Raw genomic sequence first — 24,827 nt, 5'->3', positions numbered from 1 at the left:
TATTGCCCCCTAGTGGCATCTGCGGGGAAGAGCATGGAGAGGAGCTGGGGATCGGCTAGAGAAGAGCCCAGACCTCCGGTTGTGTCCTGAATTCACCAGCTTCCCCGCTACCCGCCCCCTCCCACCCCCACCCGGTACCCGCCCCCTCCCACCCCCACCCGCTCCCCATCTTGTCCTCCTTAGCCTGCGGAAATCTAAATCAACCTTCCAGGGTCATTTCAAATCTCCTTCCTCTTGGAGCCTGCATGTCATCCACATGCCCACTCTCCCACCATCCATCACCATCTGCTGTTTGCAGAGTACCACCTGTCCATTAAAGCAGGTCAGGGAGTACTGCCTGTGCCTGCGGCCCGCAGCCCGCTGAGCTGGGAGAGGCTCAGATCAGAAGTGAAGCTCGTCTGACTGGTGGGTGGGGACCAGGAGGGCAGAGGCTGCTGCCACTTGCCAGGTAAGGGGAGACTCTCGGAGGTGAGATGGCACAGCTAAGGCTTTTTCACTACGCTATCCTCTCCACCCTCATGGCACCTGGCATGGAGCAGGCCCCTGGTAAATGGTGACTGAACTGATGCCGTTGCTCCAAGGAGAGGAAAAAAACGTGAGGGCATCGAGGGACTGCTATTCCCGATGGGACTGGGGCTTGGAAGAGAAAGGTAGACCAGAAGACCTGGGAAATGGGGGCGCCGTGCCTCACCCATCATTCTCAACATCTTCACCCAGAAAGAGGGAGCAAAGATGGGCCCAAGAACTGCATCTGGTTGTTTCTTTAATTGAATGCAGACTCATTCATAGAAAACAGAAATGCAACCATAGCATGGAAACAGACATTAAACGGAGCTCTGAAAAAAGATCCAGACCCTCCCTCCTCCTCTCCCCAGCCCAAAGGAGAGCTATAAAAACAAGCTGAGGAGAATAAAACACATTCCCATCCCCAAGGCAGAGGCCCGACCTGACCTCCCCCGACCTTGGCATCTAGAACAGACCAGGTAGGGCGAAGAGGATCCAAGGCGCAGAGCAGCCAGGGGAACCGGAGCTGGGGCAACTCAGTGTAAACTCCAAGGTTTCACATGTGTGCATGTGTGCGACTGACACAGAACTTGGCTGAAGACTGGACGGAAACTTAGAAGCCAGCCCTGGGTCCTAGAGTGAGGCTGGACCAGGGACATAGAGGGGAATGTCATGTCCCTTCCCTGAGCCCCTTTCTAAGATAGGCACTGGGGCTCCCGTGGCCGTGGAGGCGGCGGGCCGGGCTGGGCTCTTTGTATCTCCCCTCCTTCACCTTTGGACATTCTCGGGCAGTGTCAATGGCACTGAAAGGCCCCCAACTGGGGCTTGGCAGGACTAAGGGCCTGGAAAGAAAAAGGAAGGGAAGGAAAGTGAGTTGCTTTTTCCCTCCAATCCTGGTGCCAACATCAGTCTGGGAGCTGACGGGATACGAAAGTGACCTCTGAATTCAGTCCTTCGATCAAAGGTGGTTCTGACAATGTGGGCTGACGCTCGTTGCTAAAGAGCCAGCCCTGAGCACAGGTCAGAGGTAGGAGGCAGCACTGCCTGGGACCCCTCGCAGGCCTTAGCACCAAAAGCCCAGCACCAGCTGGCCGGTCCCCAAAATCCGACAGCCCCATCCATCCTGGCTGAGCTGAGTGGGCAGTGATGGCAGCCAGATGCAGACCCAGGAGTAGTGGAGAGAACCCTGGTGCAGGACAGAGAATCAGGCCCCAGACCAGGGCCCTGGAGTGGAAGCTCGGGGAAGAAGAAAGGGCTTTGGGTCCCAGGCCAGGGGGGAGGGGAAGGATGGGCAGAATGCAAGGCATGAGATGGGCAGGCAACACTTCCCTCCTTTCTTCTGCAGATGACAAACAGAGAGCTGACGGACGGGGACCTGCGGAGGGCCCCAACACTGAGAAGAAAACAGCAATTTGGCCAACATCCAGGGTTTCAGGGGGGCAGGCCTCCTCCCTGGCAGAGGGCAGGAACAAGGCGCAAGGCCACCCTGTGACTGTCCTGGGCCAAGCCTGGGCTGGACCTCGCTGTCCCACGGCCACCTGGCACTGGGCAGCAGGGCTGGGACTCACGCCCCTGGCACTACGGAGGCTCTGGGCAGTGCGGCAGAGGAGCTAAGGGCCCAGTGAGAGAAGCAAGGGCCCGGCTCCCACTAGAAGACGTAGATCTTGTCCCGCTGCACTGTGTCCAGGTCGTCGTCCAGTGTCAGCAACACCTGGAGGGCGGATGCGGAGTCAAGCCCAGGAAAGGAGGCCACCTCCGCCTCCTCTCCAGCCTCCCCGACATACCAGGAATGACCCAAACATGGCGATGGAGGAGAGGAAGTGCCAGATGTCGTGGTCATCAAAGAAGTCGAGGAGGATGCAGTCCCGGTTGTGCTCCCGGGACTCTGCAGGGGTTTTCTGGGGTGGAACAGGGAGAGCTGCCTGCTGACACCGCCCAGGGGAGGCTGGGCCAGTGGGCCAGACCAGCTCCCATCCCCTCCAGGCACTCTCTGTTCCCAGTTCCCAGCCCCAGCCCTAGGCTGGAGAGCACCTTTTTTTTTTTTTTTTTTTTTTTGTGGTACGCGGGCCTCTCACTGTCGTGGCCTCTCCCGTTGCGGAGCACAGGCTCCGGACAAGCTCAGCGGCCATGGATCACAGGCCCAGCCGCTCCGCGGCATGTAGGATCCTCCCGGACCGGGGCATGAACCCGTGTCCCCTGCATCGGCAGGCGAACTCCCAACCACTGCGCCACCAGGGAAGCCCGTGGAGAGCACCCTTTTTCAGGCTCACCCCTTGCCCTCATCTCCCACACCTAAGAATTGGCCTTTAGTTGCAGACTGCTCCCTGAGAGCACTGGTCATGATTCCCTTGAAGGACTAGAAGGCCACCAAAGCCTCCTAACTCCGTTCCCTGCCTTGGACTCCGCCCCCGGCTCCAATCAGTCCTCCAGGGCTCCTCCCGGCTCACTTTCTCTCCAAAGCACTATTGTCAGCTCACACGGCCCCGCCCGAGGGTGACAGTAGCCAGGACCTGTGGGCCATGACCCGAGGCCCTCGAGGTCCACCATTATCTCCCCAACCTCCCCAACCTCCGTCCAGCAAACACTGGCTGGACCTCACTCTGTGTCTGGGGGCCGTCCATGCCATATGCTGAGACCACAGAGATGACCAAGAAAGCTCCGCAGCGCCCTCAAGGAGCTCACGGTCTTTACCCGGCTCCCAAGCGAATGCAGTCACTGACCACTAAGCTGCCTCTGCCTCGTTACTCAAGTCACGGCACCTCTGGGCCACAGGGCCCTTCCCCATCAGCCAGGGTCTCTAAAGGCCAAGAGCAAGCCCTGCCTCCTCTAAGCAGCTTTCCTGGACCTCCTAACTCACAGAAGCCTTTCTGTCCTCTGCCCTCCTACACATCCCCTACCTGTCTAGTCTATTACCCTTCATTGTACTATATTGTAAAGAAAAGCCAGGAACTGACAGTCTCTCTCTTTCTGGAACTAGATTGTAAGTGCTTCAAAGGCAGAGACGCTGCCAGACGTCGTTCTGATCACAGCAGGTGCCCTACGAGGCAGAGGGAAGAGCCTGACACCTCTGGCTTCAAACCCCAGCTGTGCCACCACTGGTTGTGTGACCTTGGGCAGGTCACTGGGTCTGTCTGAGCCTCCACTGCCTCATAAGTAAAATGGGGATACTTCCACGCTGGCGTGGTGAACAGTAGGAGGACGAAATGAGAAAGCAGCTGTGAAAAGCACGGGCGATGCTCACAAACAATTTTTGAAGAGAACTGGCTGTTTGTGGGCTCACGATGAGCCTGTGGGCGACTCCCGTAGCCTCTTGGCAGGAGGACCACTCACCTGCCAGGTGCTGAGCCCCTGGAAGAAGAAGAAGAGTGCAAAGCCCCAGACCACCGAGGTGCAGATGATGCAGAGCAGGGGAATGAGCTTGATCCTCTCCCCGCTCCGGAGCTGGGGGAAGATGGGGAAGAGCAGCCTGAGGGCCCTGCGCCACTTCCTGGCCTGCCCTGGAAGCGCCGTCCCAGGCTTTCAGGATGGATGCTTTAGGAAGCCTTCCTGGATCCATCCCATCACCCTACACAGCTCAACTGGTCCCCACACTAGCACCCTGGTGTCCTCACCCCTGAGGCCCACCCTGGCTGGGCCTCCATCCATGTGCCCAGAACCCTGTGCCCAGAATCCATGTGCCCAGAACCCTCCATCCATGTGCCCAGAACCCAGGCCCACCCTGGCTGGGGGGTGTACGGCCTGGGGGCTCCTCTCACGGTGGATGGCACGAGGGGCCCTTGGGAAGCACCTAGCCCTCGGAGGCCCAAGCCCAACACAGACTCAGCAAGCCCCACCTCCTCAACCCCTTCTCCACAGAACGGGGCTCTTGCCAGCTGTGGCCTCAAGTGCTACCAGTTCTACGGGCCATACTTAGAATACAGAAGGGGCTCAGGAAACGGGTCTGAGGATATAGCTGGCTCCCGGGGAGTACGTGCAAGAGACTAGCCTCTCCCCTCCTCAAGACTCAGTAGCCTGGAGGGATGGACAGAAAAATTCTCACTCCCTCTTGGTGCTGCCCCAGGGAGGCTGTGCCCATCTCCCTCCCCACAAGGCAGAGCCGCTGGCTGAGGGGCTCAGCCAGCCCCGCTCACCTTCATAATGATGTAGAAGGCAAAGTAAAGAAGCAGGTTGCAGATGCCGATGGCCAACAGGTAGGAGGCAAAATCATTGGGACGCATGATGAGCCCATAGGCAGCCCTGGCAGGAGGGAGGAAGAGCTGGTGAAGCAGGGGAGGAGCAAGGAAAGGGCTCTCCCTCCCCACCAACCCATGTTTTATGAGGATGTGGGGCTGGGTTCAGAGGCCCACAGAAGATTCTAGAACCCCAGGCGCCAACACCTCTCTCTCCAGCCCCCATGTCTCATGCCCAAATTTGTCCATGTTCCCCACAGAAGCCCATGGCTGGCCAAGCGCCGAGCTGCCCACCCAGCCTGGCTACACAGATGATGGCCGGACTCACAGTGACCAGTTGATAATGTTGCCCATAACCAGCAGCACCATGCGGTCCTGGAGGGAAGCAGAGGACAGGGGAACTGAGAGACAGGGAGAGAAGTGGAGGGAGGCCCGTCAGAGGGTCCCCACCCCGCCCCTGGGCTCTCAGCTGCGCTCCGAGTGCCCCCCAGTGGAGGGAAGAGGAAGAGTGGAGATAGAGGAGGAGGGGCCCGGGGAGCTGGGCAGGTACCACGTAGAGGGGCCCGCTGCACTGCCGGATGCAGTCCGTGTAGAGCACGTGGAGAATGCGACGGCAGATCCCCGAGTCTATAAGAAGGGAAGGTGCTGAAAGGCACGGGCACCCTTTTGTCCGGCCCCTGGTCTGTGCCAGCTGAGAGGACCCAGGGCCTCTCGGGGGCACAGCTGTGCCAAGGCCTCATTGAATTCCGTACCCAGTGACTCCCCTGGGCCCCCTGTGAGAGGGCAGAACCCAAAAGCCTCCCGTGAGACCAGGTCCCCGAGGCCACCAACCCCAGCAGGCCCCAGGCGAGCGCTCACCCAGCTTCCAGCGGCCCATGTAATAGAGCTGTGTGCTGAGGAGCAGGGTGGCAATGATGTGAATGACCGAGAAGATGACCCAGAATGCTGTGTTCCCTTTGCCGAAGACCTGTTGGGGCCACCAAAGGCAGGGCTGAGGAGAAAGCTGCTCTCCCGGCCCGCCCTTCCTCTGGGAGAGCCGGCTCTAAGCCCACCAGGCTGGGAGGGCACTTTAGGGAAGGAGCAGGGCTCTCTCCTGCAGGGGTGGACGGGGGTGTGTGCACACGTGTGCACCTTTCCTACAGGTGAGCAGAGCAGGCCGGGGCCTCACCACGCCCAGCACAGAGAAGAAAATGACGATGGCCAAGCAGGCATAGGCGCTGTAGGCACTGGCGTTGATGTCTGGGTGCCGCTTCTGGTACAGCTTCAGCATGCAGAGCCCCGCGATCATGTACATGAATGACGTGTCTAGGTGGAGGGACGTGGATGTGAGCTACGGAAACATCTGCGGAGCCCGGGCATGGAACCCCGGTCCCCACACCTCGTCACAGCCACTGAGCAAGCTGGTGGCGGGCTGGCGCTTGAACTGCAGCTCCTTAACTGTCCCTGCCACGCCCCACTGCCGCCCCACTGGCTGTCACCCACAGTCTGACTTCCCCTGACGACAAGGACAACTTAGTCCGAGCACTCTGAGGTCGGGGACTGCATCTTAATTATCTTTGTTTTCTCAGTGCGTGCACGTGCCTTTCCACAGGAAAGGCTTGACAGATGTATGAAACAGCATCCAGACGCTTATGTTCTACAAGCTAGGATGCGTGTTCACACAGGTCCTCCATCCCTGGAGTCGCCCACATGGCTGTATCTTGGGGATCCCAATCCCTGCGGGTGAATGGGGGTGGCAGACTCAGGCAGATTCCTGTTGAGGTTCAGCCAGGGAAGAGGGAGGCCCCGCTCACCAAACTGGAAATTGGTATAGTTGGGGCAGACGTGATAGCAAGCGCTAAGGAGCCCCTCCATCATCAGGGCCGTGCCCATGGCATAGAAGAGGCCAAAGTGCTTGGGGATCCCACATTCCTGTTGCGGAGAGAGAAGGGAAAGGAGAGATGAGGTAAGGTGGGAAGGGAGGAAGGAAGGGGCCCTAAAGAGGGAGATCATGAGAAAGGAGTGGGATGGGGGGTAGAGTGGGTATTTAGCAAGGGCAGGGCCGGGCTGGGCACAACAAAGCTGGGCAGGATAAGACTGGACAGGGCTGGGCAGGGCAGGGCTGGGCAGGGCCAGGCTGGGCTGGGCTGGACAGGGCAGGGCAGGGCAGGGCAGGGCTGGGCAGGGCAGGGCAGGGCAGGGCTGGGCAGGGCAGGGCTGGGCTGGGCTGGGCTGGGCAGGGCAGGGCTGGGCAGGGCTGGGCTGGGCAGGGCTGGGCAGGGCTGGGCTGGGCTGGGCAGGGCAGGGCTGGGCAGGGCTGGGCTGGGCAGGGCTGGGCAGGGCAGGGCAGGGCAGGGCTGGGCTGGGCTGGGCAGGGCAGGGCTGGGTAGGGCTGGGCTGGGCAGGGCTGGGCAGGGCAGGGCAGGGCTGGGCAGGGCTGGGCTGGGCTGGGCTGGGCTGGGCTGGGTAGGGCTGGGCAGGGCTGGGTAGGGCTGGGCAGGGCCCTGCCTGCTAGGAAGGGTCTGGGCCTGAGGCCTCAGCGGGCAGGCGAGCGCTCCTCACCAGGGCGTAGAGGTCGTTGCGCAGCAGGGCCCGGTTGTGGTTGATCTCGCGCTGCAGGATGACCAGCAGGAAGAGCAGCCCCAGCAGGATGTACCCCAGGTTGCTGAGGATGTTGTTGAAAGCGCTGGAAGGGGCGACAGCGGGCACGTTGCCTCGGCCTCATGCCCTGGCCACTTCCCCACCCGAGGCGGGCATTCGCAGAGCCCCTGCCCCTGCCCTGGTTCACCGTACGATGGGAAAAGGGGCCTCCTCCCAAGTGGATCCCCACCTGAGGTTGCCTAGAGGGTGGGCGCAGAGGAAGTTGTAGTAGCAGATGTCCTGGTTCCCTGTGACATTCACCACCTGCAGCGGGAGCAGGGAGGGGGCACTGCTAAAGTGCCTCAGTCCACAGCCTGCGCCACCACCAGTTGCGTTCTGCAACGGATGGGAGGTGCCGCCACGCCCAGCAGGTGTGCGCACGTGACACCAGCAAGCCCCACTTTTGGTAAAGTCACTGCCCCCCTCGCTAGGTGTGGCTGAAAACCCTGAGGCATGACCATGACGGAGGTTCTTGCCCCACAGTACAGAGAAGAGGGAAGGGAAACCGAGACTTACAAAGTCCCAGCACTTTTGTTTCATAAATCCCCATGACCTGGGGGAGGGGCCACTACTGCTGGCATGCTGCCCCCATTTTGCAGATGAACCGACTGAGGCTCAGGGAGGTTGAGTGACTTGCTTAAGGCTACCCAGCTGGTAAGGCAGAGTTGGGATGGGAACCCAGGACCCATGACCTAGGACCTGTGCTGGCTCCAAAGCCGCAGGCTGGAAGGCTCTGCACTGGGGCATTGTCCCAGCCTGGGGCAGCTCCTCGAGGGCATTTAGCTTGGGCCCTGGGGAGCCGGCCCCTGCCCACTCACCGTCTGGTAGGTGATCACCAGCTGCACCACAGGAAGTGCATAGAAGACAGCAATGGTGGCAATGTTCCTGAGGAGTGGGAGGGCGGCGGTGAGGTGGCAGCACCGAGGAAGAACCCGAGAACCCACCGCACCGTCCTGCCAATGACAGGAAGGCCGGCCTGCTCCCCCACTCACCAGAAGTAGATCTGGTACTTTTTCCGCAGGACGCGTTTGTCCTTGCGTGCTAGGTCAGCCACGCAGAGGTATTGCTGGGGAGAAGCTGGAGTGAGCCCCCTGCCCCACTGCCCCAGAGAAGCCCCTCTCGCCCAGGTTAGAGGAGGACATGGGGGGGCCTCCCTCCCACAGGCCAGAATTCCAGCAGGCCGAGTTCTGGGCGGTCCAGAGGGCTGGGAGCCGAGTCAATTTCCCCTGGAATCTGTGCCACCCCAGCAAGCTCCTTCCCTTTGCTTTCATAACATGCCACCCAGTGGCGAGATACGCTGGGGCTGAACACACAATCTCCCTTCCTTGGGAACCCGTGACCAGGGCCAACCCACGTGGGGTCACACCTTGGTGCGAATGACATTCTTGTCTGAATCAATGTCGGCCAATGTGTCATAGTCGTCCTCCTCCACGGAGCTCATGGAGTCCAGTCGTGGCCGGGTGCCCACAGGATCAAGGGAATGGTCTGGGGCAGAAAGGGGAGAAGGGTAACCTAGTGGGCACAGAACCCAAGGTCTGTCCCCACCCACCTGGGACAATTGTCACAATTACTAGGCAGTGGGAAGAGGCAAACTGTGGGCTCAGAGCGGGGTTAGAGGTGGGCTCAGGCCTGGGGAGGAGGTATCGGGTACTCCTAAGTCCTTGAGGGCAACAAGGGTGGACTCTGCGAAGAGGCCACCAAACAGGGACCGCTCCAGCCCTGCCGCCTCACTGAGCTAGGCTTCCAGGCCAGGACACCGAGCAGACCCCGGGCCCCAAACACGAGCAGCAGGACTGAATTTGGCAGAAGTCACGCTGATTAGAAGATGCCCAGCTGTGTGGGTTCTGAGAAGACACTGCCTTGGCCCCCACTGGGTAAAGACCCAGTGGGCCCTGGGGTGCAGGCAAGGGTGAGAGGCTGCCTCCTCTCTAATCCTTTATCCTGTTCCTTTCTTGTGCCTTCGGAAGCTTCCTCCTGTAACCTTGCTGACCAAAGGCCCCCAGGGCCAGGACATGACACCCCGGCCCATGAGCCCCAGAAGGCCAGAGAGTGAGGTGCTGGAAAACACAACAGCCAACCAGAATATCTGGCCTGGGGGAGGCTGGGGTACCAGCTTGCCAGCATCAGGGGCCAGTGCCTGCCTATCTCAAAAGACACACGAGCTAGCAATTATTGGCATTAGATGGGGAAGCCATGCACAAAGCATCTTTCTGGTCCTAGAGCCTTCTGGCTCCAGTCAACCGCCCTGGCAGGAGCTGATTGGTAGAGCAGCACTCGCCCTCCCCACATCTACCCATGGCAATGCACAGCTGCCGCATCTGGCCAAAGGGGAGGCGCCGCTTGAACTGGTCGTGCCCTTCAAAGGAAAGGGAAAGTTACCGGGGAAGTGGGACCAAGGAGGAAGGGATGAGGGAGGAGAGGGGTGGGGAGACAGCAAGCCCTTCCCTGGTTCCAGCGTCTGGCAGAAGAGGCAACCGCCCACCGTCATGGTTCGTGCAGCCAGCACCAGCCCTGCACCGCACAGCTCTGCCCCGCCTGGCCCACTCACCCTGGTAATTGTAGGAGAGGTCCCCAGGGCCTGCGCTGCCAACCAGACCATCGGTGGATCCAGTGGAGCCGGAACCATTCTCTGTAGGAAATAGTAAATGGTGAGGCAGGCAGAAGAGACCTCAGGGCAGGGGACTCTGGACCCGTCTCCAGGGGGCGCCGAGGAGGCCACCCTGGAGGTGGTGACCCGGCGAGTGGGCAAGCATGAGCTCAAGTGCGGACGCGTACCAAAGGAGCCGTAGTTGTAGCCCTCGTACGGGGAGCTGCCAGGGAAGGAATCGGCCAGGACCCGAGGGTGACCTGCAACAAGAAGTCAGGGACCCCTTACATTACCTTCCTCACCTGCAGGGTGCTACCAGGCTAAAATGAGAATAATGTACTAGGAAATCTCTTGCACATATTATAGTAGTTTAGTATTTAGCATATTGATTAATATTCAAAGCCCTTTGTTACCATGAAAAATTAAATATCATAGAGTATATTGTGGTTATTAAAGTATGTATGTATACACTTTAAAGGTTTTTCAACAGAAATGTTAAAACAAATTTGCAATGCTTAATTATTCTGTTTCTAAAAATTCAATAAACTATAATTTATGAGTCATAAAAAAAAAGAAAAAGAAAGAAAGAAGTCAAGGACCCCTTAGCCTTGGAAGCAGAGAGAGGCTGCAAGCCAGGGAGAAGGGGGAAGGAAGAATCCAAAGAGAGACACAGAGGGGCCATGGCGGCAGCAAAGAATAAGCACCTATACCAGCAAACACCTATCCCACCACCACCACCTGCCCCATTGGAAACTCTCAGGCCCCTCTTTCCTCCCTAAAAAGACAGCAAAGTCAAGGAATTGACCATCTAAGTTACCAGCAGCAAGGACAGACCAGCATCGGCCTGCCCGGGTCCCACCCAGACACCCCTCTACTTCCCCTCCCCCTCCCCACTCTGGACTCCAGCTCCTCCGCCCACAGCACCTGGAGCTTACCAAGGAGAGAAGCTGAGAGAGAAGGTCCCAAGCAGGAGGGAGGATAGAGAGAGAGGGGTAGAAGAAGGGGAAAGAGAACGAAAAGTTAATAATCCCAGAGGCGGTGAGTCGCATTGTCTGAAGCGGCAGACAGCGTACCTAGACCCAGACACTGAATGAATCAAGTGACAGTCTTTAAGACGGGCACGTTAGGGACCAACAGGCACACTGCCCCAGGCCCATTTCCACCTACAGTGTTACTCCCTATCTGAACATCCAGAAGCCCTCAGTGGGACCTTCCTCCTCCAACCCCCAAGGGAACCATCCACCACTATCCCCACCAAACAACAAAGCAAACAGCCCACCAACCCAGACCCTCTGGAGGTACCGCTTTCTGGGCAGGCTCGGTCCACGGCCACCAGAAGGCTCTTCTTCCTCTGCCTGCAGGGACGGAATCCAGAGACAAACCAGAAGGGCAGCCGGAGGATCCCTCCTATGCTGGGCTGGCTTGCCTTCCACCCTCTCCACCCCATAACCCTGTCCTCCATCCATGATCCCAGGGGTCCTCCCAGGCTGGGAAGCAATGTGGGGTCTCCCTGCTTGGGAAGAAGGTTGAGGGGAGGGGTTGGTTTCCAGAGCAGAGGCCCAGGGACCTCAGACCCTCACAGGGACCTGCATTCCTATGCCTCGTGGTTGGAGATTATCCAGGGCCACATAGATCCTGCCAGGCCATTTCCCCGTGCCTGACCTACCCCAGAGCAGGGGAGGGCCCAGCGGTCCCATTTTACCTCCAGTTCTCCCAGCAGGCCAGGAGCACGGTAAGCAGGTAGAAGGAGAGAAATATGCCCAGGCAAAAGAGCATACCGCCAACGTAGGCCTCGGCTGTGGGCAGGGAAGTGGGAAGGAAAATACACCAGTACTTTCCACGCCTGCCCATCACAGCACGCAGGGCCCAGGCTCATCTCTCTCCACGTCTCCCCTCGGGTGGAATGACCCAGCCAGTGCCAACAATATGCCAAACTCGACATGATTCCTGGCTCTGCTCACACAGCTCCCTCTGCTAGAACTTTCTCCCCTACTTCTTTCTCCAAGACCCCTCCTTGACTTAACCTTCAAAACACAGCTGAGGAGCTGTGTCTTCTAGGAGGCTTTCTCTGCCCTGACCTCCCACAGTGACTGTCCTGGGTTCCTCACAGCCTTCAGCACCCTGCATAGCAACAGGCTCTAGACAGGGGCACCCTGAGGACCACAGCTAGAGCACAGCACCAAGCACACAGAAGGGACTGGAAACAAATGTGCTGAATAAGGAATCCATGCAGGAGAGGCAGCTTCTTTCCCCTTCTGCCACAATCCTTTATTTTTATCTTATACTTTCCAGTTTACAAAGGGCTCTATTCAATCACTCGGTAAACATTTATCGAGCATGACTAAGGGGCCTGGAACTTTCCTACTAATTTTGTGCTAAGCTGACTTAGTGAGGCTAATAGAGACTAACATTCTATTACTCCTGTTACAGAGATGGGGAAACTGAGGCTCAATGAGATTACACTGCCCACAGTGGCAGAGACAGATCTAGATCTCAGTCCCTCAATCTCTTTACTCATGGATGCTCCAAAGCACATTACTCACCCTCCCGCCGCTCCCTCCCCCCACCCCCCCCCACCCCCGTCATGAAGCCCTCCAAGACCACTCCTCCTTCCTACCCTGTCAGCCTGCTCGAGTAGGTCCTCCTTACCCTTCCCATTCAGAGAACACTCCCTACCCCAGGCCTGAAAGAAGAGCCAGTGGCCAGGCCATCCCCACTCAGCCACCCACACTCACACGTGACTGCTCGAGAGACCAACACTGACAGGGTTTTCTGGCGGTGCCCCTGATCGACCGGTTCATCTGGAAGTAAAATGGCAAAATGGCAAACCAGCGCCTGCCTGGAGCTTGGCTAGAGTTGGCGGGACCAGGCCTGGGAGAGTCTGGAGCCAGAAACCCACATCCCATCAGATCCATCAATCAGCCACACAGGCTCTTTTACCTCCCGGGAAGTGTCCAAGCCCTCCCACCCCTGGCCAGGCCCAGGGCACAAAATGTACCTTCTACAAAGGGGTAGAAAGGCAGGGAGCCTCCACAGGCTTGGTCTTCAGTTTTCACCACCACTACCACGTAAAAGCTGTTGCTGGGGAAGTCTTTGCGCTGCAGGATGAGGACGGTGATAATGGCGATGATGGTGACGATGAGGAGGATGGTGAGGACAGTGATGACGAAGATGACTGCCATCATCACAGCACCGTCATCATTTGTCATCGCCATCACCATCCTTTTCTGAATACCTAACCCTGTCTGGCCTGAATACATAGTGTCAGGCCAGACACTATGCTAAACTCTTTGCTCATATATTATTTTATTGAATCCTCACAAAGATCCTTATGAGTGAGTACTATCATTATCCCTGTTGGATGTTAGCTTAGGGTCACACTGCCAGTAAGTGGTAGAGCCAGGATCGTCTGACTCCAGAGCCCATACCCTGCACTAACACTACTGCCAGGTGAGCAAATGAGGGTATGCCCCATCATCATGGAACACATGGGTGCCCTATTATAGCCTGGGCATCAGTCAGGAGAAAAAGTGGAGGGGCCGTGCTGCCTCCGTCAGCTGCACAACTAGATATCGTGAGCTGAACACATGCCTCTCCCTCCCTGCCCCCAGCACAGGTTTTAGCCTTTGCCAAGGGCAGCCCTCAACACCAGCCAGGGCCCTTTCCTCTCCCAGCTGTGGTGAATGACGTGTACAGAGCAGCCATAAAGGGTACTCTGCTCTTTCCTGTCCCCAAAGGCAACTGGGATTGTGATTCAATGCTTGCATGTATCAGGGGACCCAAAGTCTCAGGGACTGGACGGCCAAGACTCAGTCCTGTGGGTAGGGTAGGAATGGGGCAGGGGAGAAGAAGGGAGGGTTAGGAAAGCTAACCACCTGGCCACACCCCCCAGTGGGCCACGCCCATTTCCTACCTGCACGGTGATGGCTGCCTTCTTGGTCATAGTCTGGTACATGCCAATGAAGGCTACGTTGTTGTCTAGGTCATAGACAGGGCACTACAGAGGGAGGAGGGGACAGACAGATGGGCAGGGTCCTGGGCCCTGTCCCCTCTCTTCAGCAGCCCTGCTATCCACTGGTGGAGAGTAAAAGGGCAGGTTACTTACCAGGACATCCTGGATGGAGATGACTGAGCAGGGGAAGGCCTTGTTGGAGGTCACCTTGACAATGACTGAGTCCACTCCTTCCGGGAACTCATACTTGAAGTACTGAGGGCATAGGGAGGGCGGGGAGAGCCCCATCCCATGAGGATGCTCTCTTTGCCCCTCTAGAAGGGAAGAGTGTGAATCCTCCCAGGGTTGGGCAGTGGAGGCTCTCTGGGAAGAAAGGCCTTGCCCACAAGCAGGTCCATTTCCCATACACCACTCCCCTCAACCTCAGCTGGGCACTCAGGACAGTGCCCAAGGGGCAAGTAGGAAAGATGGCAGCCAGACCCCATGTCTCTGCACTTCCTATACTGTCTGTCCCCCGCCACCTTAGGGCAAGTACTCCTGCTTCTAGAGAGTCCTCCACGGAGAGTACAACCAACCTGAAACTCCTGGCAAAGAGTGCTGACCACTCCCACCCCCAAGTCCAAGCTTCCCCATTTCTCCTCTGGAGGGACCGTTGACAGGGAGGTCTTACCTGGGGCTGCGCTGCCGTGGTATTAAAGCTGAACTGCTCTCCGGTCCTGTGGGGCAGAGAAGAGCCCCCCACCGTTACTCCCAGAGTTTGTGAAGGAGGCCAGTCCCGTGGCCCCCTCGCTCTCCCCTGCAGACCTGAGCACAAAGTCATCCATTCGGCTGACGCGGAGCTGGTACGTGGTGTTGACTGGTGACAGGGTGGACACATCCACATAGAAGAACTGGACCTCGGACTCATTCTTGGTGGGGGGCTGACACAGCGTTCGTTCCACCTTTTGGTAGAGGTACTTGCGCTGAAACCTATGGTCCGAGGCAGAGATGAGACATGACTGCGGTTCCATGACAGCCAGCATGCCACTCCAGGGGAGCAGAGCCCCAATTCCTCCGCTCTGGTCCCACTACCTCCCTACCCCACCTCCACTAGGCTGACAAGCTCCAGGTCAGCTGGCTGGGCCCTTGTGCCGTTGACCAGCCTCCTGGCTCGGGGAATGGGGAGAAGAAACAGAGGGGCACCCAGGTGGTCGGGGGCCCTGGACAAGGCCCTGAGTGAGGCTCTGGGCAAGGCCTGGCCTGGGCCTACCCCCCCTCCCTGGTCCCCGGGTCCTACTCACATCCCTCGCAGGATCAGGGGCACCTGGAAGGACACCACCGCCTCCTTCTGGCGGACCACAAACAGCAAAGGAGCCCCCTTCTGCTTGTTCAGGACATTCACGGACACTCTCACGCCCTCTGTCTGCAAGATGACATGGAAATGTCCCTCAGTCGAGCCCGTGGTGACTCTAATTCTGCCACGGGAACACATGGCTCCAGAGACTGTGAGCTCTGCCCTCCCTCAAGCAGACGGCTTTGTGCTTTCCCCATCCAGGTGGAGCTGGGGAGCTACTTATGCCCCTTCATCTGCCAGGGCAGCCCCCAGACTCCAGGAGGGACTTAGGGGAGAGGATGGGAAACACAATGGAGACCTCAGGCAGCCCCAGCATACCCCATTGCTATAAAAGTTCACGGATGCACATGCCTGCACACACATGCGTCTGCACACGCGTGCATGTACACACATGCGCACACACAGGGACACGGGAGAGCAAGAAGTGCTCCCCAACCTTCTTCCTTGTGAGCCAGGAAGTTCCTATTCTACAACTCATCTGGCAGCCAGAGGCCACGGGGAGGTGGGGAAACAGGGATCGTTGAAAGCCAAGAAGGCCAAGTTCTATCCTTAGCTCTGACCAAGGGATAGGGCTGTGGAAAAGTCACTTCACATCTCTGAGCCTCAACATCCCCCTCTATAAAATGGAGACACTCCCACCATTGGCACTATGGAGGAAAGTATATAGGACAGTCGGAGCTTAAAGAAAAAAATAAGATAAAATAAACCCTGGGATTGCTTGTTATTGGGCTGCTGAAACCCAAGCCCTTAGGGCAGCACCTCCCAGACGGATAGAGGCCACCGTTCTCAGGGTAACCCCACATATGGGGGCAAAAAGAGAAAGGACTCTAAGTTGGATGAGATCAAACTTCAGAGAACCAGGCACTGAAGGCAGATCCTGGCCTGCCATCAAAACCCACTCCCTCCCCATTCTGAAAAAAAAAAAAAAAATCAGATTCCCATTCTGAACTCCACCACTTCTTAGTAAATCCAGTCCTGGTGAGAGCTGAGCAGGAGACCGTGAGCCAGGCTGCAAGAGTGCTCCAAATCTCAGCCCTGCCTGGGGTCTAGGCTTCCCAGACCTAGCTGTGCCCATGTTCAACTCACAGCTGGGGAGAAATGAAAGAGAAATCAGGGTGAGGAAGCTTCTCCACGGTAGGCAAACTCCTTCTCCCCTCCCACCCAACCTGGGGTTGGCTGTATCTCCACCACCTTCAACTTACAAGGCCAGCTGTCTTTCCAAGGGAAGGAAGAGGGCTGGGAAGTTCCCAGCAGTTAAAGCAGCCTGGGAAGTCCTGCATTCATTTCCCTGGGGAGTCTCAGCTATAACTCCCTGGAGGCAGAGCCTTTCAGTTTGGGCCTGTCTCATCCCCCTGGGGTTTTCTGGGCCAAGCCCAGTAGCAAGCCTGCTTCCTTGCTCCCAGACCCCACAGCACTGTCAGACTCTGGGTGCTGGGTAGGGAGCAGGCCAGTCCTGCTCAGACTACAGCTGGTAGAAAGGAAGGGATCAAAGAGAAGATGGGAAAGAGGCAACTTCAGAAACTGTCCACTGGTAGCTTCAGAACAAACATCCCTGGCAAAGAAAGAAGGGCTGGCAAGAGGGTCCAGCGTGGTTCTGGGAAACCCAGTGGGGCGGCTGTTCTTGGGGACTGACAGCATCGCGGAACCCTGGTCCGCTAGCCCACTCACCACCAGCCCCGAGCCCAGCCCCTTCCCTCACCCGGTTGCGGGTCACAGTATGGTTGAAGGTGTAGATGTTGACCAGCTCGCTGTTGACTTCATCCACGTAGGTGCGCTCAAACTCGGCGTCTTTCTGCGAGACGTTCTTAGGCCCCAGAACCCCCAGATGGCTCTCGACCGAGGCCACCAAGAGTGCCAAGAAGGGCAAGCCCAGAGCGAACATGGCCCCGGCCGGGCAGCAGTGGCGGCAGCAGCGGCGGCGGCGACGATAAGCGACAGGTCACCTCCAGGGCGGGTTGCGGCTCTGGCCGCAGCTTCCAGCATCTCACCAGGACCAGAACTTTAACCTCGGCCTGAGATTAGGAAACGGTCCCTCCCCTGGAGCCGCAGACGCGCTCTCAGCGGCCAGGGAGGGGTTGGGGCGGCTGGGAGGGGGTGGGGAGGGGTTGGGGTACGGGCCACAGGAAGGGGCCCCAGCTCGCGAGGGGCCGAGCACGGCTGGGAGACCCGGCGGACGCCCGCCAGGGCCGTGACAGCCCGGAGGCGGCTAGTTGCTGGGAGCCTGGAGACGCCGGGAAAGGGGAGCGAGGGAGGGAGGGAGGGAGGGCGGAAGGGAGCGGAAGCCGGCGGCGGGGTCGGCCGCGAAAGGAGGAGAGTCTGAGGGTGAGGGGCGTGATAGGTGGTAGCGACCCGACGCCGCGCGGCGCGGCGAGTTTCTGGGGCGCCGGCTTCGGTGCTCAGAACTCCGGGGAGTGAGCAACGCCGCGGGGCGGTAAACAGCGGGGCTGCCGGCCCGTCCGCTGACGTCAGGGGAAACTGACACAGATTTAAAGGGCCAGGCTTCGGCTTGGGTCTTAAAGGGGACGCCGCTTTCCAGCTGGAGGCCTTCTCCCACTCCTATCCTGTTACCGGCTCCTCTTTCATTATCCCGACCTTCTCTGGAAGCTCACTTTGGATTAGATGGATGTTTCCGTGAAGGATCTCCAAGTGTTGGATTCTTGTTGACAAATTCTCTTTTTCACACGTAAGGGTCACCCTCACCCCCACCACCACTGCCATTACCGCTAACATCCTCCGCTCCTGGGACGTTTTTTTTTCCTCCCAATTATCTTAAGAAAAGAAAAATTTCTAAGAACTAGGAAACTGCCCGCGGAGGGGAAGCCGAGACAGAAATGCCCGAGAAGCCCTGTGCGCTCCCGCCTCCCACTGCAGCGGCCACACAGCTTCAAGGATGCCTTCAAGCTCGAAGGGCTGTTTCTCTTCTTCTCTGCTGGGGCAGCTACAAAGCTCGTTGAAAGAAACTTCTACAAAATAGTTTGGCACCACGTCTCAATGAGCTTAAAGAGCTTTACACTCTTTGACCAAATAATTCCACTTCTGGGATGCTATCCTAAGGAAATAAGAAATACAGATAAAAAAAAAAGCAAATATCCTTATCACTGTGATCCTTATAATACAAAGCTTAAAGGAAACAGCTTAAATGTCCATAATGAGGGAGTGCTTAAATGTACTATTATCATGAAGCCATTGAAAGTGATGCTTAAGACATTTAGGGACATGCAAGCAGAGAATTCAGGTTATGACACTATATAAACAGTATGTTTTCCAAATACATAGACATGCATAGAAAAACGTTGAAAACTGCATAAAATTTAGCAATGATTACCCTTGAATTACAGGTGGCTTTTTAAATAACATGTATCGGGCTTCCCTGGTGGCGCAGTGGTTAAGAATCTGCCTGCCAATGCAGGGGACACGGGGTCCGGGAAGATCCCACGTGCCGCGGAGCAACTAAGCCCCTGCACCGCAACTACTGAGGCCACGCACCACGACTACTGAAGGCCGCGCCTAGAGGCCATACAGCGAAGCCACCACAGTGAGAAGCCCATACACCACAACAAAGAGTAGCTCCCGCTGGCCCCAATTAAAGAAAGCCTGCGCGCAGCAACGAAGACCCAATGCAGTCAAAAATAAATAAATAAAAATAAATGTAAATAAATAACATGTATCATATCATTGTCCTCTAATTCCAAAAGTATAGACAAGTTCAGGAAAGAAAGAAAGAAAAAAAGAAAGATCACTGTTTGGATGGTCTTTACATTTATTTAATATATTTTTAAAATTTATAAATTTTCTACAATGTACACAAATTCTAAGAACATACCTAAGACAAATTAGATATGTTTAAAGGGAAAGAAAGGCCACCTCTGAAGTTGTCAGATACCCTGATGAAGCCACCTAGGCCATTGGCTTGTCAGGGTTCTCTTGCTTGCAAGATTCCAGCAGCCTCAGTCCCTGCCCCTGCCTTACTACCTGGGCATTGTTCCAGTCAGGACTATTTTAGCTTATGACCTGTTATAAATATGTATTCATTCCTGCAATAAATATTTAATGGGCACCTACTATGTACCAGGTACTGTTCTAGTTATACTGGGCAAACAGTGAGGGAGAGAATTAGACCTAGCCCCTGCCCAAGCATTCGTACGTGAGGATGAAGAACAAAAGCAAGCTGCAGGGGCTAGAGAACTCTAGAACCTTAGCAGACTCCTGGGCCAACCCCTCATTTTACAGATAGGCAGAGCGAAGCCCAGAAAAAGTCAGCTCATGAATAGTTCACTAAAGTCCCCTGTGCCTTGGTCCGGTACTCTATCCCACATATCTATACAAACCTGAATCGGAATCAGAGGATCCTCAGGATTACAAGAGGTATCTTCACAATGAGCCCTCCATGCAGTCAGCAACCCAGTGTGGAGAGTCAATGTAGACTTCCACATTCCAACTGGACTTCACTTTTTCCCTCATCACAAACCTCCCGGTAAATCTGGAACTCTAAGAAATACTGCCACCCTGAGCTTGAGCTCCCCACTGAGGCTGATGTGATTTAACTGGTCTACCCTGTCTGTGCCAGGAGCTTTCCCGGGTTCTGTGGGGACCACAAGTTGAGGACCGGAGCATTTCTGCCATAGGCTGGTTGGTGCTGAGGCTGTACTGAATAATCCCAGGCTGGGCTTGGGGGTGGGGAGAAACATTCCAACTCTGCCTCAGGTTTGGGGGCAAAATGTGCCTCTAGGCCTGTTTAAAATGCTCATGGAGACCCTACTTGCAGTTTTTGAATCACAGTCTCTAGAGGTGTAACCCAGGAATCTGCATTTTAGGAGGCACTCCAGAAGTTTGCTATACACAATAAATTTTGAGAACTACCGATCTGGGGCCAAACAACTGTGACGATCAATATTTCTGTTTGCTCCCTTTCTCCGGGCAACATCTTTTCCTTTTTCAAGGTCTCAAGGGCTTAACCTTGAGTGTTCAGACAGGGTGGGAGGGCAGCAGCCCTGTGTCTTCCTGCTGTTCTCAGGTCTGCAGAACTTTCCTCAGCCCTGCTGCCCCACCCACGGTGGGTAGGAGGGTTGGGGGCCGGAGGGAGAGACAGCACAAGCCTGTTATGAATAGGCCCTTTCTGAGGTTTGGCAGCCCTGAGTGGAGTGAAGGCTTTTTTTGTTGGCTGCAGCAGTCAGCGTAAAAGAAGGGCAGGGCTTCCCTGGTGGCGCAGTGGTTGAGAGTCTGCCTGCCAATGCAGGGGACATGGGTTCGTGCCCCGGTCCGGGAAGATCCCACATGCCGCGGAGTGGCTAGGCCCGTGAGCCATGGCCGCTGAGCCTGCGCATCTGAAGCCTGTGCTCCGCAACAGGAGAGGCCACAACAGTGAGAGGCCCGCGTACGGCAAAAAAAAAAAAAGAAGGGCAGTGCTGGGTCTCAAAGCCAGACTTCTAAGTGCAAAGAGATGTCAAGTCCTGAGGGCAGGCCCCCTGGCCTTCTGCATAGGCCCAGCTACTGCATTCTCTGCCATGTTATATAAAAAGCCCAACCCCAGCCCTGGTGATGAAGGGGGCAGTGTTGGGTCACAAGGCTGGATGACTTCCTTTCATTTCCCTGTGGGCCATCCTTCTGATCCTGAATGCAGAAAGGACCTGGGAAATGGGACCATTCACCAGGCAGCTGACAAGGTTCACAGCTTTCCACGAGTCCAGCTCCATTTTGTGTCACAGGATTTTCAGAGTTTGGAGCAAGAAGACAGGAAGGAAGCTTCGGCTGGCTCAGGGGTATTGTTAAAATGACCTTAGGACTCACCAACAGCAGGATGGATTAGCTGAATCCGATCGAGTAATTTAGGAATCTGGGTGGTAGGTAGTGGCCGTGTCTGTAGGTGGGTGGCAGAATCAAAACAGACTTTAGAATTAACTAATGGTATAACTTTAACCCAGAAAAAAAGGTTGTAAAACCAGCCCCGTGAAGGAAATGAACTTGACGTTCCCTGTTTTCACTGTGACCGTAAAAAGGGCTCAGTGTATCTACTTGGAGATCAAATACAATTGTCCTGGGTATAGGCAGCTCCAGAAGCAAGAGTACAGCCCTTCTTCCCACCATGCAAGTTCTGTTCTTTCCCAGAGCTGCCCTCATGTCTGTTTTCTCTCCATCAAAGACTGTGAAAAGGGGGTGCACATCGGATTAGGAATCAGTTAAAGGTACAGTATTTACTCTGTCATTCTGGGGATAATGTCTCATACCCATCCCACAGCTTCATGGTGTTGTGGAAAAAAGAAGGACTTTGATGATAGAAAGTTCTATGTTTAATTCCCTGTATTGTGCATCTTAGGCAAATTGCAGTTTCTGAGCCTTCAGGATCCACCTCTCATCTCCATTGTCCTCCTAAATGCCGCACACAGTGGAGCTGGGCTTGACTGAATTCATCATCCTGAACTATTGTCTAAAGAGTAGAAGGGGAGTCAAGGGAGAAGAGCTTTGACCAAGTGGCCAGGACTTTCTGCCAGAGACAGATCAGCCACTCTGCATTTCCTAAACCTTCGTTTTCACCATTCAGAAGGGGAAATGTGCACAGTGCGTTCAGGCATCTGGTCCCCTGTGGCCGTGTGATGGAACCAACATCAGGGCTTTCCAGGAAATGAGGCTGGTCATCAGGTTGCTGAAAACAAGCAGATGAATAATTGATCAACTCAAATCCGTGTCTCCAAAGATCACTGATAAAACTGAGCCAGCCATCCTCCTATTTCAAGAAACCTTGGGTCTCTGGCTAAGAAATCAGAAGATGCAACTGAAGAACCTTTTACTCCTCTCTGACTGTATCTAAAGATCACATACAGCTACCCAGTCCTTATTCCAAGTTGTTCTTATCAGAACAGGTCCCCTCTCTTTACACTCTGGCTCGGACACAGGCTACATCCTATAGCTGCTTCTGTTATTTCATTGGTTCCTAGAGTCTTCACAAAGGTGATTTTCTCATTCACGATATTTTTGTCCCTCTGAACCAGTCTAGCTTTTTCTTCTAACTTCACTTTTCCTATAAAAACCATCTTTATTAATTCCATCTAGTTCTTTTTTATTTTTTATTGAAGTATACTTGTATTATATTGATGTACAATATTATATGTTACAGGTGTACAATATAGTGATTCACAATTTTTAAAGGTTATACTCCTTATAGTTATTATAAAATATTGGCTATATTCCCCATGTTGTACAATATATCCTTGTAGCTTATTTAACACATAATAGTTTGTACCTCTTTATCCCCTACTGCTATCTTGCCCCTCCCCCCTTCCTTCTCCCCACTGGTAACCTCTAGTTTGTTCTCTGTATCTGTGAGTCTGCTTATTTTTTATTATATTCACTAGTTTGTTGTATTTTTTAGATTCTACATACAAGTGATATCCTACAGTATTTGTCTTTCTCTGTCTGATTTATTTCACTTAGCATAATACCCTCCATGTCCATCCATGTTGCTGAAAATTGTGAAATTTCATTCTTTTTTATGGCTGAGTAGTATCTCATTGTGTATATAATACCACATCTTCTTTATCCATTCATCTGTTGATGGACACTTAGGTTGCTTCCATGTCTTGGCAACTGAAGATAATGTTGCTATGAATATTGGAGTGCATGTATCTTTCATAATTCCATCTAGTTCTAATCAAACAATTCCAGAAAATGTCTCAATAATTTTTGTAATACGTATATACTGCATCTTTCTGGTTTTCACTGTTCTTAGGTAAATTTATCACTAGCTGGAATAATGTCTACTGTTTCTTACAAGCAGCAGCATAATACCATTGAAAGGACAGAAATTGAAGTCAAATGATTTGTATTCCGGTTTCAATTCTGACCGTTACTGGCTAGATGATCATGAAGAAATTACTCGATCTCCTATCCATTCATTCATTCATTCATTTATTCAGTGCCTAGTGTGTACTAGTCACTAAGCTAGGTGCTGGGAACACAGAGATACTTAAAACACATTCTCTGTTCTTAAGGAATTCATATCTAGCAGTGTAGAAAAGTGATTAAGTGCAATGGTAAAAGATTTACACAGGGTATTATGGGAATTCAGAGATGAGAGACCTAGTACAGATGTGAGCTGAAAATAGGAGAAATCAGAAAACATTCCAGGACTCTCTGAAGGATTCTTAACAGATGAGTAGGAGCTAGCTTGGCAAAGGGGCAGGAGCATATTCCAGAGGGTCTCAACTTGGGGCAAAGGCAGAGACTCAGAGTTCAATGCTATTGGCATGAAGTTCAAAGTAAGAGGTGGGAGGATATAAACCAACTGAAGAGGGCCAGGTCATGGAGCACACTGGATGTTATATTTAATAGCTTGGACTATCAGTGGTTATCAAAGAGCATGCTGCAGTACACTGATGTGTCATTAATTTTTACAGGGGTGCTGTCAAAGCTCTATCAGTGTGTAAAATTTGTTTTTTTGATACATATTTTTGATGTGATTTGTTAAGATAAAATAAGCCAGCAAATAAGCAAGAGGCAAGAGGCATAGCATAAAATCAGGCCCAAGAAAGACTATGTGTTTAGCAAAACAATTAAGTTCTTTGCTTTGTGGCTACGTAAAAATATGTAGCTAAGGTTTCACTCCTGCCTTGGCTGGAGAAGAGCAGGGATGGATTCTCCTGCTGGTTCCTTCCCCAAGTAGATGCTGGTGAGGGAGCTTCCCCTTCCACCACACTACCCTCTCTTCCACTTCTGGGCCACTGAAGAGGTTCACACAGCAGTTTGGAAACAATCAGCAAAGCCTCAGGCCCCAGGCTGCTTTCACTGCTGTCCTGTGATTTAAGGGGAACCTGTGACCAGCTCACAAGGCAATGCCTCTGGGGGGGTGGGTGGAGAGGAACTTGGTGTGATTAGATGGGGAGGGCGGGCAGGGGGAGGCAAGTAGAAAAACAAAAATCCCTCAGTTTAGTTATCTCCAAATTTTATCCTTTTATAGGAGTAAATCATTTTAATCCAATAGCCTCACCATGGTGAGAAGTGATAAAGCGAATGTCGCAAAAACCACAGACACTTTTAGCTGCTTAGGAACATTTTATTGGCATATCAATCTGCTGTAATCATTGCTGGCGTGGCTGGTGGAGTTAGTCATCTGGATAGGCCCTAATGGGCCAGGTAAGTGACCCTTGTTCTGGTCACACAGCTCTAAAGAGGTTGTCCTTGGGGCAGATGTGTTAGCTTGGGGAGGCGAAGGTGATAAAGGAGAACTGTGTCCACATTGTCACTAGCAGCCACATTGTTATACTGAGACTGAGGCCATTCACCCAGGTCAGATGAGGTAGTCCACAGCACACATCCACAGAAACCCACCTGCAGAACTGTCTGGACTCATGTATGGAGTGGACTTCAAGGGAGGCAGCTGTGTTTTCTGAAGGTCTGACATGAACCCTCATTCAGTATTTCCATCTGCACTTGTGGCCCCCACCACCACCCCTCAGCATATGGAAGCTGACAACTCCTATTTTAATCATTCTGCCATTTATTACTGACTGTACTTACACTTTCCTGTTTTAGACTTTAAAATCTTATTTCACTTACCCAAGTATCCTCCTGTCAATCTGAACTTCCTGACATGCTAATACAGTTGCCAGTCTTTGAACCCCTTCACGCGTACCACCAAAAATTCTTGGCTCTATAAACACAATTTAAATT

General features: G+C 54.3%; 1 protein-coding gene across 3 annotated transcripts; it reads right to left on the bottom strand.

Moving 5' to 3' along the window:
* Positions 1 to 743: 743 nt before the first annotated feature.
* On the bottom strand, positions 744 to 17,594 carry SIDT2 (SID1 transmembrane family member 2). 3 transcript variants are annotated; one of them, XM_060160443.1, is made up of 27 exons: positions 16,864 to 17,594; positions 15,112 to 15,233; positions 14,636 to 14,800; positions 14,502 to 14,547; positions 13,985 to 14,086; positions 13,793 to 13,876; positions 12,878 to 12,977; positions 12,615 to 12,680; positions 11,582 to 11,675; positions 11,182 to 11,234; positions 10,068 to 10,139; positions 9,841 to 9,921; positions 9,586 to 9,648; positions 8,659 to 8,777; positions 8,285 to 8,358; positions 8,111 to 8,177; positions 7,483 to 7,556; positions 7,215 to 7,338; positions 6,467 to 6,584; positions 5,842 to 5,978; positions 5,532 to 5,640; positions 5,224 to 5,300; positions 5,002 to 5,048; positions 4,635 to 4,740; positions 3,835 to 3,945; positions 2,289 to 2,402; positions 744 to 2,215 (listed from the first exon to the last, which is right to left on the bottom strand). In XM_060160443.1, exons 1-27 carry the CDS (start codon positions 17,044 to 17,046, stop codon positions 2,153 to 2,155), a joined length of 2,571 nt encoding a protein of 856 aa, XP_060016426.1. In that variant the 5' UTR covers positions 17,047 to 17,594; the 3' UTR covers positions 744 to 2,152. The 3 variants fall into 3 exon arrangements, with proteins under 3 accessions (XP_060016426.1, XP_060016427.1, XP_060016428.1); XM_060160444.1 differs by lacking the exon at positions 9,586 to 9,648; XM_060160445.1 differs by lacking the exons at positions 15,112 to 15,233; positions 16,864 to 17,594 and having other exon boundaries at positions 13,985 to 14,145; positions 14,636 to 14,723.
* Positions 17,595 to 24,827: the final 7,233 nt, after the last annotated feature.

Source organism: Lagenorhynchus albirostris, chromosome 9 (assembly GCF_949774975.1).
Source record: "Lagenorhynchus albirostris chromosome 9, mLagAlb1.1, whole genome shotgun sequence".
Classification (NCBI taxonomy): Eukaryota; Metazoa; Chordata; class Mammalia; order Artiodactyla; family Delphinidae; genus Lagenorhynchus; species Lagenorhynchus albirostris.
This window is presented reverse-complemented; position numbering and strand designations above follow the sequence as displayed.